Raw genomic sequence first — 15,017 nt, forward strand, 5'->3', positions numbered from 1 at the left:
TGAAGCCCCGTGCAGAGAGAGGGAGCAGGGCTGAATGGTTCCCTGCTTGAGTACAAGCACCCTGACCTTGCCACCCCAGCTACGTGTATTCATCCAAATGTGGGCACAGCATCCTATGCATGTATAAACTACATGCATTGCATAGACACCATCCTGGTGATAAGGAACTACGCTTCTCTCACACACAAGCACAGTGGGTCAGTTGAATAAAGCGGCTGTGGCATTCATCGACTGATTGATGGCTCCACTGTGGGAAACCCAGGGATCTGGGAAACCCAGGTTCGAATCTACCCTCTGCTGTGGAAGTTTGCTGTGCCAGTCTTTCTCTCTCTCTGTCTCTGTCTCTCTGTATAAATATCTAAATAAATAAATAATTTGGCTTCCTACGACTAGCATGACATTCCGCAAAGAAGACACCCAGGTCATATTTTGGACAATGGTATTTTATTATTTCAAACAAAGCGACAATTAATACATTTCTGAAGAACACAAATACAAGTTATTGCCACACGCATGTTAAAACATCTGCCTTGGACGTACACTTATCTGCTAGGATTCATGCTACTCTGATCTTCCTAGCACATTTGCAACAGAAAGAGGCTTGCGGCTGTGTAAATCGTTATATGTTTAGCGCACAGTGAACAGCATTTCTGTTAGGAAGGGGAGGAGAACACCAGTGATGGCAGTGATTTCTACCAATAAATATACTAGGTTAACCATCCATAACGCTAACACTTTACCATACCCACGTCACGCCGGGCAACGTTCATCCCTGCCGGTTATTGTTGAACTTCTCCGCCATCTTCTGTAGCTCCAAGTCCATGGCAGCCAGACTTTCCAGTTCTTTCTCCTGCATAGCATGGAAAAGGAGATCCCAGTAGTTCATGGAATCACAGGCTTCCATTCCTTTTTAAAAAATTATTACGAACATTTGACTGTGCTTCAGATTAAAAGGCTTAACATAAACAGCCAGGGCTATTTTTGGGCAGGAACGCACAGGAACGGAGTTCCGGCTGGCTCCCAAGTTGGCCACGCCCAGCAGGAACTCATTAGCATAATAGGCCACACCCAACAGCAGAAACTCATTAGGATTGGCTACATTAGGGGTGTGTGGCCTAACATGCAAAGGAGTTTCTGCTACAAAAAAGTCCTGGGTTTTGTCAACAAACAAAGTAAACAGAATAACAAGCAAAAGGTGGGTGTGGCTGGATAACCACACTTCTGGTAACATGGGGGTGCGGCCTAATGTGCTAATGAGCTGTGCTGGCAGGGGTGTGGCCCAATATGCTAATGCATTCCTATTATGTGGCCTATTATGCTAATGAGTTCCTGCTGGGCTTTTTCTACAAAAAGAGCCCTGTAAGCAGCAGTCTTCACTTACATCAAAGGGCTGGGGGGGGGATTATCTCTGATCATGGTTCATTTGCACATTTTTTGTGAGTATTATGTGTGTGCACACACATGCCTGGAAGTCAGGGTTGACTTCTGGCGACCCCTAGTGGGGCTTGGACGTTTCAGAGAGGTGGCTTACTATTGCCTGCCTCTGCGCCCCAGCCTTGCATCTCCCTTCCAAGGACTTGCCAGGGTCGGCCCTGCTTAGCTTCTGAAATCTGACGAGATCGGGCTTGCCTGGGCTACCCAGGTCAGCGTGCTCAGGTGCTCATTGGCACATGTACATTTGCTCAAAGGGTGCCTTTTCCCTGGCCCCTACCATCACACTGACCACCTCTGGCAGGACTGGGGAATCTCAGTGTTCCCTCCAAGCTGAGTTAGTGCGAGCTAGCTCACAGTTTTTTAGCCTCCAGCTCACACATTTTTTGTCTTAGCTCAGGAAGGAGGGCTCCAGAGCAAACTAAAGCCAAATCGCTTGCTCACAGCTTTAATGCCAGTAGCTCACAAAGTAGGATTTTTGTTCACAAGACTCCACAGCTTAGAGGGAGCATTGCTGGGGATTGATGGTACTGAATGGCAGCTATTTTGTTCCTGTGTTTCAGGGATCCTGGGGGAAGCCGTTCTGTTCTATGGGAGATGTTCTGTATGGGGTACTACCAATACTGCTGTCTTATCAGCTATGGCACTGGTCCACGACTCCCAGAACCAAGACCGTCTGAGGCACAAACATATCAGGAAGAAGGTGAGTCAGACTCATGGCCTCACTGGGGTTCCAGTAGAAACATAGCAGCATATTTTGAGCCTGAATGTTAATTGAGATCAGCGTCCTATCTGAATTTAATATTCTTACGACTTGTTGTCTAACATTTATGAAACTGAGAGCTTTGGCACCACTATAATATCTCCTGAAGAAGATTCATTTTTTGAAACGTTTTTATGTAATCCGGAGACGACATTGTGTATCATGTTATAGTGCTTTAGACTGCAATACATAAACAGCATTCTTTATAAGTCTTATGACTGTTTGCCCTCCGAGGCACAAACGTATCAGGAGGAAGGTGAGCCAGACCCATGGCCTCACTGGGGTTAAGGCTGCCACCAAAATTGCTGGGGACTGTCCAGAAGTACAAATCAAAGGCTGCAGGCAGGTGTGAGCGTGGGCAGGGGGAGGGCAGGTGAGCAGGGAAGGGAAGGGCACACAAGCAGGTGGGAGGCATCAAGGTCGGTGGGAGGGAAGGAGTGCCTGGGCTGGGCAGAGGAGGGGCAGGCCCTGGGAACTCTCTGTGGGGGGGGGGACCTGGAACTAGCCCTGGATGAGAGGCAGATGGGCAAGATATTCTGTGGCAGTTATGGAGATGGAAGGCTGAGTTGGCATCCCAGAGACTGGCAGAGTATGGGAAAGATACACCTCACCGGATGGGTCACTTACAACTGAAATATACCATCTCTTTGATGTGTTAACCCCTCTTGATTGGAGGAACCATGTTCCGGCAGGGCCTAAACTCCAGGACCTGGCTCCCAGATTGGCTGAGGAGTAGATGGAGATGGAGACGGATTGGCTGAATGGTGCCACCAATGGGTACTGTTGGTATCGATTGTTCTATTGTGATTTGGGTTTTAATAGCTGTGATTTGGGTTTTAAGAACTGTTGTATTTAAAGAACAAAGTTTGAGTCTAGGGGCGCCTTTAAGACCAACAAAGCTTTACTCAAAGTGTAAGCTTTCGTGTACGTAGAGCACATTTCTTCAGACATTTATATTTATATTTACATATTGAGTTATGTCGTCTATTGTCGTTGCTACCTCCCCTGAGCCTGCTTGTGGGGAGGGAGGGCTAGAAGTCCAACAAAACAAAATAAATAAAGTTAATAATCCCATGTGGGGGGAGGGGCTGAAAAAGGGAACTGCTCCTTTCGATGCTCCCTCTAAGCTGTGGAGTCCTGTGAGCAAAAAATCTACTTTGTGAGCCACTGGCATTAAAGTTGTGAGCGAGCGATTCGACTACTGCATAAATCAGTTTGCTCTGGAGCCATCCCTTCCTGAGCTGAGACAAAAATGTGTGAGCCGGAGGCTAAAAAAACTGTGAGCTAGCTTCACACTAACTCAGCTTAGAGGGAACACTGGTTCCTTTTTCTGTGGGTTGATGGCTGTGAGGAGAGACGGGTGTGACCCAGGAGACACTGGGGGTTGGGGGTGCACTATGCAACCAAAAACCAGCCTCCCTCAGAGGCGGGACCAGATGCTCAAGGACTGTGAGTTAACTACCCAGAAACCCATCTTTCGTATCCATTCACCTTACTGATCTGTCCTGTACTTACCTATGAGTTGTACCTTGTAGCTAGTAAAGTTGTTTAACTAAGAGCCTGGTATGCTTCCTTACCCACCCACTGCCTTGGATACTCGGCAGCACTAGGATAAGATTCCCCTTCGGCATAATTCCCCTGGGTGGCACTCAATGTTCCCTCTAAGCTGCGGAGCCCTGTGAGCAAAAATTCTGCTTTGTGAGCTACCGGCATTAAAGTTGTGGGCGAGCAGTTTGGCTGCTGCATCAATTCGTTTGCTCTGGAGCCCTCCTTCCTCAGCTGAGACAAAAACGTGTGAGCCGGAGGCTAAAAAACTGTGAGCTGGCTCACACTAACTCAGCTTAGAGGGAACACTGGTGGCACTGAGTGAGAGTGGTAGATTTTCAGACCTGGAGGTGGTGGCGTGCTACCAGGGATAAGAGAAGGCCAGAGGTTCCTTTCTGCCCCCAGCTTTCTAAGAGGTCTGCACACCAAAGAGAGGGGACGTCTGGGGGAGAAAGCACCCTTTCTTTTACAGTGCAGCCTCAAACCAGAAAGCATTCCAAATATTTTTGCATCAGCCTAGGGTTGCCAATCTCCAGGTGGTGGCTGGAGAGCTCCTGGGATTACAATTGATCTCCAGGTGACAGAGGTCAGTTCACTGGGTAATAATGGCCACTTCGGAAGGTCAGCTCTATGGGATTAAAGCCCACTGAAGCCCCTCCCCTCCCTAAACCCCACCCTCCTCAGGCTCCGCCCCCAAATCTCAGGGTATTTCCCAACCCAGAGCTGGTAACCCTACATCAGATCTTATAGCACAATACTTTTCTTAAGAACTCGGTTTTGCTGACTCTTTCTGCGGGTGAAATTGGAGAAACATCAGCAGACTGTGTAATTCGCATAAAGCACAAGTGTAACAGGACATCTGGGGCAGCTAAGGACTAAGTGAAAGCCAATTAAAGCTACATCATTCACTCTAACACCCTGGCCTGCATCCAACCATCTGTGAATAGATGCCAAATGGAATTTTCTTGTATTCCTCTCCATTCCTGCAGCCCATTCCAACACCTGGAAATGCCATTCCTGGGGTTGTGAAGTCTGCATGGAGAGAAATACATGTGGGTCGGGAGGGGGGCTGCAATGAGGAGGGACGAGGGGATGAGATAACCCCTTTCCCTTACGACGTCTGTGCTTGTGGAAGAGCAAGGAGAACCATTTTACCATGTCCCTCCACCACAACAGCCCCCCAAACCCGTAGCTATTCCTCCACACAGGTCCCACAACCCTGGGAATGATCTTGGTGGTTACAAGAGACTCCAGAAACAAAATGGAGTCCAGGAACACGCCATGTTTCAGGCATAGATGGTTCAGATACAAACCACTGATGGTAATTTCTGTACGCTATCTGGATGTGAACAGTGAGGGCTTTACCTATATTGGCTGGATCCTGCAAATCCTTTCTGTCAATGGCAAAAGAGCCTCTTCCACCAGGGTAAGGCATCTTGCACCTGGGGAGAGGTGCCATCAGTTACCAGAGCTGCAGGATCCAAACCACTACACGGTGCCTGTGGAGTTTCTCTGCTATATGCCACTAAACATATCTGTATTGCGGAAATTAAGCTTTGATCTTAAGCCAAAGCTGTTTCCCATTAGTCTTTCATATCAAATCATAAATAAATACCTCCTCTTGCGTCAAAGGCCGCTGACCAAGTTTGCCCTCATCGCTCCTTATCATGTGTCCCCTCTTCGCGTCTTCGTTGGAGCTGTATAGTTCCGGAAACTCTGCCGATTTCTTCCTGTAGCTCAGAAGGTGGGCGAGTTCATCCATCCTGTTGTACTGTCTCTTAACGTCAAGTTGGTGGGTTTTTTCACGGCGACTGTTCTCGCTGAGCTTGTGATTCAAGCTGTCCATAAGTTGCTTCTTCTCCCATGGCTCATAGTCGTTGTAGTCAGGAAAGAAATCTCTCTCATCCAGATGGGACCTGGGTTCTTCCTCACTGTCTAAAAACAGGTTGGCCACGTCATCTCTCTTTTGAGCATGTCGGTTCTTCCATCTGAGCTGCTGGTAGTTAGGGAGGTATGAAGGTGCAGCTCTTTTCACATTCTGTACAAGATAGTGGCTCCTTGGGTAGCCTTCCTCAACCAGGAATGTCCTTTTATTAATGCCATGTTTTTTCCCCTCACTCTGGCGTCTCTTTTCAAGCTCCTCCTCGAGGACGCTAGGATAGTGCCGTTTTTCTTCCCTGGTCTCCTCTTCTGGGCTGTAGAACCTCTGCTCTCCCTCCTCCATGTCCATGCTCGGTGACTTTGGGACCTCTTCCATCTGTAAGTGCTGCCATTCTCTGTCAGTATGCCGTCTCACCTCCGGGGCCCTGTAGCTATGCTGCTTGCCCATATATTCCTCACTTGCTTTGCCCTGAGGCTTCCTTTCCTCATAATGGTGCCTTGCTTCCTTTTGTGGCTCACCATGGAGTCTTTTTCTCTCATAGTGGTGCTGTTTCTCTTCACTTCCCCTTCCATGGTGTCTTGTATCTTCCTCTTCTTTGCTGTGATACTTTCTGTCATAGTTCTCTTTACTCCTGCCCCTTCCCTCCATTTCTTCAGAACCGTACATCTCCTCAGAGTTTCTCTTTTCCCCATAATGATGTCCTGTCTCGTAATAGTGTTTGGGCCAGCGGCTCCTTTTATCCCAGAAGTCATCCTCTTCCTCACTTGACTCTTCAGGGGAATCCCTCTTCTCACCATTATGATGTCTTCTGTATTCAGAAGAATTGCCCAGCCTCGATTTCCGGTGGTTCTGTCTTGGTTTGTGGTCTCGTTTTTCTGCCTCAGCTTCTTTCTCATAAGAATCTTCAAATTCTCGATGGAAATTACGGTGATATTTTTCACTGCTCTCTTCTTCTTCTTCCTCCTCCTCCTCCTCTTCCTCGCTTTCCTGGTTTCCTTTTTCTTGGCTGTGTACACTTTCCTCAGAGTGCTTTAGGCCCTCAGCCATCCTTCCAACTGTAGAAAGAGACTTTTTGTCTAGAGGTTCATCTTCCCCCTCCTCATTATGTTTCTTTTCTCTGTTTCCTTCTTTGCTGTGGTAATTTCTTGTATAACTTCCATGTTCTCCATTTTCTTTCTCATCCTCATTCTTTTTCTCCTCTTTCTGGGCTTCATCATAAGAATAAGGGCTCCCTGGGGAGGCAACTTGTTGGTCATCTTTTCCCTCGTGTTCTCCTTCCTCTGGGTGCCATTTTTCACCTTCTTTGGCCTGTCTTTTAAATTCTTCTTCATTCAGTTGTTCCTTCACAGTCCTTTCGGGTGGTTTCTCCAGTTCTTTGGATTCTGATGGGAGCCTTGTGTTAAGTTCTGTGTCTTGGCCTACCCTCTTCTCTTCTGGCTTTTGTTGGCTGCCTAAACAAAATGAACAAAACAAGTTGTGGGTTTTTCACAAGGCTGAAGGTATGATTGTGTCTGCACACCCTGGCCAAAGCTGCCTTCCACCGCTGAGTGACACCCACTGCTCCCCTCCCCTCCCCTCCCTCGATGCTCAACTTGGAAGGCTGAGGGCAAGATAAAGAGGATCAATGCCCATGGACTGTTTTCTCTTTTTATGTCAGCTGATTACCTAACAATGGGAGAACATGATTCTGCTCTATAAAAAGAAAATAATACCTAAATGCCAAAGTGTTTGACAACAAAAGGAAGTAGTTCACGTGGAATTCACTGCTACAGGAAGTGGCGGTGGCTACAAGTATAGACAGCTTAAGGAGGGGATTGGATAAATATATGGAGCAGAGGTCCATCAGTGGCTTTTAGCCACAAGGTATGGATGGAACACTATGTATGGAGCAGTGATGCTCTGTATTCTTGGTGCTTGGGGGCAATGGTGGGGGGGCTTCTGAAATTCTGGCCCCACCGGTGGACCTCCTGATGGCACCTGGGTTTTGGCCACTGTATGAAACAGAGTGTTGGACAGGATGGGCCACTGGCCTGATCCAACACAGCTTCTCTTATGTTCTTACATTCTTAAAAGTATTGAAAGGAGACTGTAATTTTGCATTTCAAAGGTAGGCCATTGCCTGCCTCTGCATAGCAACCCTGGACCTCCTTGGTAGTCTCCCATCCAAATGTGAACCAGGGCTGACCCTACTTAGCTTCTGAGATCTGATGAAATCAGGCTAGCCTGGAATTACCATTCCTTCAATAGTATTTGTATCAGACCATTCAAACATTTGGCCTATCACATTGACCAGGCTTCTAGACTGCCTCAGAAGGCACCTGTTTGTTTGACAGCATTGCCATGACCTCCACCCTCCAAAAAAACCCCAAACTTTATCTTATATACCAGAAAGAAAACTGTGCTAAAAAACGTCTCCTTGATGTGTACGTTTTCCATGTTCAGAGAGAGTTCCTCACAACAGCATTTTCAAACAAACAATCAAGCCCTGAACTAATTTGAACACTTAGCTTGGTGTTGTGAATGCTGTAGAACATCAGAAATTTGTACTAATGTGGATTCTCACTTTGATACAGGCTTTGATTGATTGATTGATTGATTGATTGACTGATTGATTGAGAGCATTTTTACCCTGCCTCTTTCATATATAAATGGCAAATAAAATATCTCTGCTGTACATTAACCCTCTGAAACACTACCTAAGTATTCCGCTGTTGATCTTCTTTATCTTTCTTCAGCGCCACTGCTGCTGGCTGAACTTCACTTCATTGCACTTAAAACATTGTCTTAGTCTGCCTTTCCTCCCAAGAGTCCAAAGCAGACTATGTGCGGTATCATCATCAGCACAATCAAAACACTATCAACATGTTCAAAACAGTGTAAAACGGATCAATCTATACCATCTGTATGACACAAATAAAACAAAACGACCGGCAGTTTCAAACCTATAAGGACAATTCCAATCTAAAAAAACCCCTATTAAAATAAGATAATATTTACTGCCTGTTGAAGAAGAAAAAGAAGAGGATGATATTGGATTTATACCTCACCCTTCACTACCTGAAGGAGTCTCAAAGCAGCTTACAATCTCCTTTCCCTTCCCCTCCCCACAACAGGCACGCTGTAAGGTAGGTGCAGCTGAGAGAGCTCTTTTGAGAACTGCTCTTGAGAGAACAGCTCTGAAAGAACTTGTAACTGACCCAAGGTCACATCAGCAGCTGCATGTGGAGGAGTGGGGAATCAAACCCGGTTCTCCCAGATAAGAGTCCGCAGTCCTAACCACTACACCAAACTGGCCTGTGAAGAAGAGCTCTGACAGAAAACTTGCCCAAAGGGGTGGGTCCATAGTCGAGAAGGCTTACAAACTGATGGTGGCAAGACATGTCATAGAAGCCACAAAGAGTACATTTTGATATGAAGAGCACAGTTGCGACATCAGCTCCTAGTCCTTTCCAGATGTTATGTTCATGCCTATTGGGAGCCTACCAATAAGAAGCATGAAACAGAAATGCTCCAGTAGAGTTGTGGTACAGGCAAAATTTGAAGTAGAGACCTCCCAGATTCTCTTAGCCACTACACCACCCCAATCACCTAAGCATGGGTCTCCTAGAAATGACAAATGCTTTTGAATTTATTCACATGGACTTTGCCAATCAGCACTAATTCTCCCAGCATTTTCTCTTTGGATTTGCAATCCACACACTTGGCCATATTTGACTGAGGGGTGGTTCAGCTACTTAGACCAAGGGTGTTGAACTCATTTGTTATGAGGGCCGGATCTGACATAAATGAGACCTTGTTGGGCCAGGCCATGTGTGTCATAAAATGTAATTCCAGGTAGTGGAGATATAAACTTTGGCACAGACAAACACAAAGATTTTTTAAACTTTAAATAAAACATGCTTAAAACACTAGCACTCTTGCAATATTTTGTCTATTTAACAGTCTCTGATAACTGACTCCTCTTGCTCCAAATTATTGCATCAAAATTTCTGTGCTGTAGCAATCTTGAGTAAGCTGTTCAGGTGTGTATCTGTAAGCTGCAAACCTACTTTTGATTTATTGACATTCATTATAGAAATCTCATGCACAGTATTCTGAGCCTAGGACCCAGGGGGAAACATGAAATGGCTGGGCATTGCGAGCTTTTGTACATAAGTTGCTTCATGTGCTGATCGAGAACATGAGAAGGCATCCTGACACAGACTGAGGGCTGTTTGTTTGTCTACAAAACTATAGTCTTCCCCATAGAAATAACTACAACTTCCTACAAAGGAAATGTGCTGGGTGAACTCAGTCTGGACACGCACTCTCAGCCTAATCCACCTCACTGGCTTGTTGTTATTCCTCCTCTAAAATAGTTCACATTCCTTTCTTAGTGAGAAAGACTGGATCATGAGGGCATGAACACAGTGAAAAGGAGGAGGGAACCCAGTTGAATTCTGAGAGCCCTGACATAAGGAGCCCAACAAAACATACACACACACACACAGCATAAGGAGCCCAACAGAATACACATACAATGTAGCAAGGCACACAAAACCTCATACTTTGAACAAAACTTTGTTGGTCTTAAAGATGCCTGGTATTTTTGCTGTGCGATTGAGGCAACCCAGGAAAGCAAGCTCTCCTTCATTCCCTCCCTCCCTGCCTCCGTTCAGGGAGGAGCCTCAGCCAGTGGAAGGAAAGAAAGGCTTCCCTTTGACTCCTGTATATGATTGAGGCAGCCTGGCCAGGAAGCGAGCTCTGGCTGGTTCCTTCCCTCCCCCTGGGAGGAGGAGGAGGGGGAGGAGCCTCAGCCAGTGCTTTACCAGACTCGCTCAATCACACAGAAGAGGCTTGCCTATTTCTCCTGTGCGACTGAGAGAGTCTTGTAAAGTAAGAAGTAATGTAGTAATAGCAGCAGAACTGGAAAAGGAAGCAGGAAACAGCCAGGGCCTTGTGGGCCAGATTGCAGCCCTCCGAGGGCCTGGTCCAGCCCCCGAGCTGCATGTTTGACACCTCTGACCTAGACTCTCCTCCACGCAATGACCCTTGAGTGATATGGAGAAGGTAGCCTCTGACTCTAGCTGTCCATGGATGGAGCAGCATCCTAGCCATAATCTTTGCACTCGTGTAAAGGGAAATTGGAGCTTTCCCAAAGAGAATATCACATTCTCTGTTAATGTGGCACAAAGCACAGAAGCCTGAATTAAAGGCCAGTTGGTCATCCCCAAAGGAAGCGTTCACTTATCTCTTCGGAGAAGAAATAGCCATTAAAAAGAGTGATCTTTTCTCCTGTCTCTGCATTTCATGGTGTTTATTAACCAGACAGTGGAGATATGGAAAACGGGCAGCTTCTTTTGAAGCAGAATGTAAGAGTACATAAGAACATAAGAGAGGCCAATGTTGGATCAGGCCAATGGCCCATCCAGTCCAACACTCTGTCACACAGTGGCCAAAAATACCAGGAGCCATCAGGAGGTCCACCAGTGGGGCCAGGACACTAGAAGCCCTCCCACTATTGCCCTCCTCAAGCACCAAGAATACAAAGCATCACTTGCCCCAGACTGAGAATTCCTACCTATACTTTGTGGCTAATAGCCACTGATGGACCTCTGCTCTATATGTTTATCTAATTCCCTCTTGAAGCCGTCCATGCTTGTAGCCGCCACCACCTCCTGTGGCTGTGAATTCCATGTGTTAGTCACTCTTTGGGTGAAGAAGTACCTCCTTTTATCCATTCTAACCTGACTGCTCAACAGTTTCATTGAGTGCCCACACGAGTTCTTGTATTGTGAGAAAGGGAGAAAAGTACTTCTTTCTCTACCTGCTCTATCCCATGCATAATCTTAAGAACATAAGAACATAAGAGATGCCAATGTTGGATCAGGCCAAAGGCCCATCCAGTCCAACACTCTGTGTCACACAGTGGCCAGAAATACCAGTGCCATCAGGAAGTCCAGCAGTGGGGCCAGGACATTAGAAGCCCTCCCACTGTTGACCCCCCCAAGCACCAAGATGACAGAGCATCACTTGCCCCAGAGTCCCTATCTATACCTTGTGGCTAATAGCCACTGATGGACCTCTGCTCCATATGCTTATCTAATTCCCTTTTGAAGCCGTCCATGCTTGTAGCACCCACCACTTCCTGTGGCAGTGAATTCCAAGTGTTAATCACTCTTTGGGTGAAGAAGGACGTCCTTCTTGGTCAGTCTCTGCCAGTTTGGACCTCATCAACGTGTATTTATAGTTAGGATTTTTGGCCCCAATGTGCATCACTTTGCAGTTGGCCACATTGAACCTCATATGCCATATTGATGCCCACTTGCCCATCCTCAACAGATCCCTTTGGAGTGCCTCACAATCCTCCCTGGTTCTCACCATCCTGAACAACTTTATGTCATCTGCAGATTTAGCCATTTCACTGCTTACTCCCAACTCCAATTCATTCATGAACAAGTTAAAAAGCATCGGACCAAGTACTGATCCCTGTGGTACCCCACTGCTTACCACCCTCTACTGAGAAAACTGTCCATTTATACTCACTCTCTGTTTCCTATTAATTAGCCAATTTTTGATCCACAAAAGGACTTGTATTTTTATCCCGTGACTATTGAACTTACTTAGGAGCCTTTGACGAGGAACTTTATCAAAAGCTTTCTGGAAGTCAAGGTAAACAACATCTATTGGGTCCCCCTTGTCCACATGTTTCCTCTGACTGGTGGCAACTCACATAAGTGTTTAAGGTGGAAAGGACCTGCTCCCACAAGACCAAATTTACATTGGGGGGGGGGGGAAGAAGAAGTAGTAGTAATAGTAGTAGAGGTTTAGAATCACCTTCCCTTCCTCTTCCCTCAACAGACACTCTGTGAGGTAGGTGGGGCTGAGAGAGTGCTAAGAAAACTGTTCTCAAGAGAACAGCTCTCAGAGAGTGTGACTGACCCAAGGTCACCCAGCTGGCGTCACATGGTTTTCCAGATTAGAGTCTGCCGCTCTTAACCACTACACCAAACTGGCTCTCAATATGGGTCTCGGTATGGTGACCCGCTTAAAAATAACAGAGCCATGTGCAAATCAAACGAACAGCAAAAGACTGGAACCCACTTTCACAGGCTTCGCGACCAACTTTTGGGACTCAGGACCCAGATGTTGGGAAATGCTGCTATAAGTGGAGATGCCAGAACATTCTACCATGCTGAGCATGCCCCCCACAGTGAAGATATGACTACGTAGTACACTGTTTCTGGGTCCATCCCATGTCCACCCTGCATCCTGTCTAACCAGATGTGTGCTGGGAATTCCATGTTTAGAGCTCCTAGCAATTTTTCAGTCTTAATTCTGAGTCACATGGTGTTTTGGTTCATGTTGGGACTGCAGTATGCAGGGAAAGGGGGCTTGAACTTGTTCCTCCTGCTGTTTTCCCAACCTGAAATGACCACAGAGAGCTGCTATCTGCTCCACTGGGGAAACTTATGATGCACTATACATATGCTTCCCTAACAGGACAAACAGTGTCTCCAGTTTGGTGTAGTGGTTAAGTGCATGGACTCTAATCTGGGAGAACCGGGTTTGATTCCCCACTCCTCCACTTGCACCTGTCTGGATGACCTTGGGCAAGCCGTAGTTCTGATAAGAGCTGTCCTTGGAAAAGAGCAGTTTCTGTCAAGAGCTCTCTCAGCCCTGCCTACCTCACAGGGTGTCTGTTGTGGGGAGGGGAAGAGAAAGGAGTTTGTAAGCCGCTCTGAGATACCTTTGGGTAGTGAAGGGCCACTGGGTATAAATCTAATCTCTTCTCTTCTTCTTCTTCCCTGGAGCCATTTCGGTTCGGGAAAATGGCAGGGGAGTGGGAAGGCCCCCTCTCCATGAGCCATAGTCCCAATCTGAATTCAGGTCCCCGTGTGCCTGAGAAAACATAGAACTCCAGCATACATCTGATTTGACAAGATCTGGGGTGGACCCTGACACAGTATAATGTGTAACTGGGTCTTTAGCCACAGTCCCTCCAGCACCACTGCTAGGCAAAGAATATTTGATTTTCGTCGCTCCCCCCAAATTGACCTTGTGGGACACTGGAATGATGTGATTCTAATTCAAATGGCTCACAAACTCACATTAAGGAAGGAAGAGATGAAATGTTAAATTAATTCTTTGCAATAAGGCACCATCTTGCTGCCTTGCACATGTTGGGACACTTTTCTGATGTCACAATCGCAGGATTTTTTTTCAGGTTGCTCCCCCCCCCCCCCCCCGTGACCTGGGTCACATGCTACATTCCCCGTGCAAATGTATAACTGGGGACAGGCATGCTACCTCACATGACAAATCTTTTGATGTCTGAACCAATGGATTAAATGATAGTTTGTTATTTTCTGAATAGGCTCTTGGATGGTTATGATGTCATTTGTGAAGCAGTCATGCCTACCGAACAATTTTACTAGGTCAAGGCAGAGATGGACGAATCTATTGGATTCTCTTTACATCGGCACTTACTTTTCTTCAGAAACTCCTTGCATAGGGGATTGATTGGTGGAGCGTTGGGTTTTGATAGACCATTCAAAAGGACCTCTACAATGCATCGTGTCACCTAGGGGGAAAAGGAGTTAGGGGAGAATGTAAACACCAGGTCTAAGTTGTATTTAATACTAAGAATCTTTTGACTTCTTATAGAGAGAAAAATTAAGTTAATGTTCCATACAGTGTATAATCCCCTCCCATACACATATATGAGCAACTGAACAACCTTCCTGAGGTAACTAAACCATAACTTTTCTCTAATTCAGTCTGAGAAAATGCATAGAAGTCACTGCAGGCCAAACAGGTTTTGAAGACAAAAGGTAGACAGGAATTAGTGACATGTTATGTTGGATATGCAGACAATACCACTCTAATGGCAGAAAGTGAAGAGGACCTCATGAGCCTCTTGTTCAGAGTAAAAGAGGAGAGCGCAAAAGTGGGCTTGAAGTTCAACATCAAAAAAACTAAGATCATGGCATCCAGCCCCATCACTCCTTGGCAAATAGAAGGGGAAGTCGTGGAAGCAGTGACAGACTTCATGTTTCTGGGATCCCAGATCACCGCAGACTGTGACAGCAGCCATGAAATTAAAAGATGCCTGCTCCTTGGGAGGAAAGCAATGGCGAACCTAAACAGCATAGTAAAAAGTAGAGACATCACCCTGCCAACAAAAGTCCGCATGGTCAAAGCAATGGTATTCCCAGTAGTCATGTATGGCTGCGAGAGTTGGACTATAAGGAAGGCCGAGAGCCGAAGAATAGATTCTTTTGAACTATGGTGCTGGAGAAGACTCTTGAGAGTCACTTGGACTGCAAGAAGATCAAATCAGTCAATCCTAAAAGAAATCAACCCTGACTGTTCCCTGGAAGGCCAGATAATGAAACTGAAGCTCAAATACTTTGG

The 15,017-nt window shown here is 46.3% G+C and overlaps 1 protein-coding gene across 1 annotated transcript in view; it reads right to left on the reverse strand.

Moving 5' to 3' along the window:
- Positions 1-609: 609 nt before the first annotated feature.
- CHGB (chromogranin B) overlaps positions 610-15,017 on the reverse strand; it is a 16,559-nt gene continuing 2,151 nt past the window's right edge. The window contains exons 2-4 of the mRNA XM_015411466.1: positions 14,091-14,184; positions 5,355-7,072; positions 610-850 (exon numbers count right to left, since the gene is read on the reverse strand). Coding sequence (XP_015266952.1) covers positions 767-850; positions 5,355-7,072; positions 14,091-14,184 — 1,896 coding nt within the window. The 3' untranslated portion in view covers positions 610-766. The remainder of the gene's footprint in view (positions 851-5,354; positions 7,073-14,090; positions 14,185-15,017) is intronic.

Source organism: Gekko japonicus, unplaced genomic scaffold, assembly GCF_001447785.1.
Source record: "Gekko japonicus isolate JY-2015 unplaced genomic scaffold, Gekko_japonicus_V1.1 scaffold4190, whole genome shotgun sequence".
NCBI lineage: Eukaryota > Metazoa > Chordata > Lepidosauria > Squamata > Gekkonidae > Gekko > Gekko japonicus.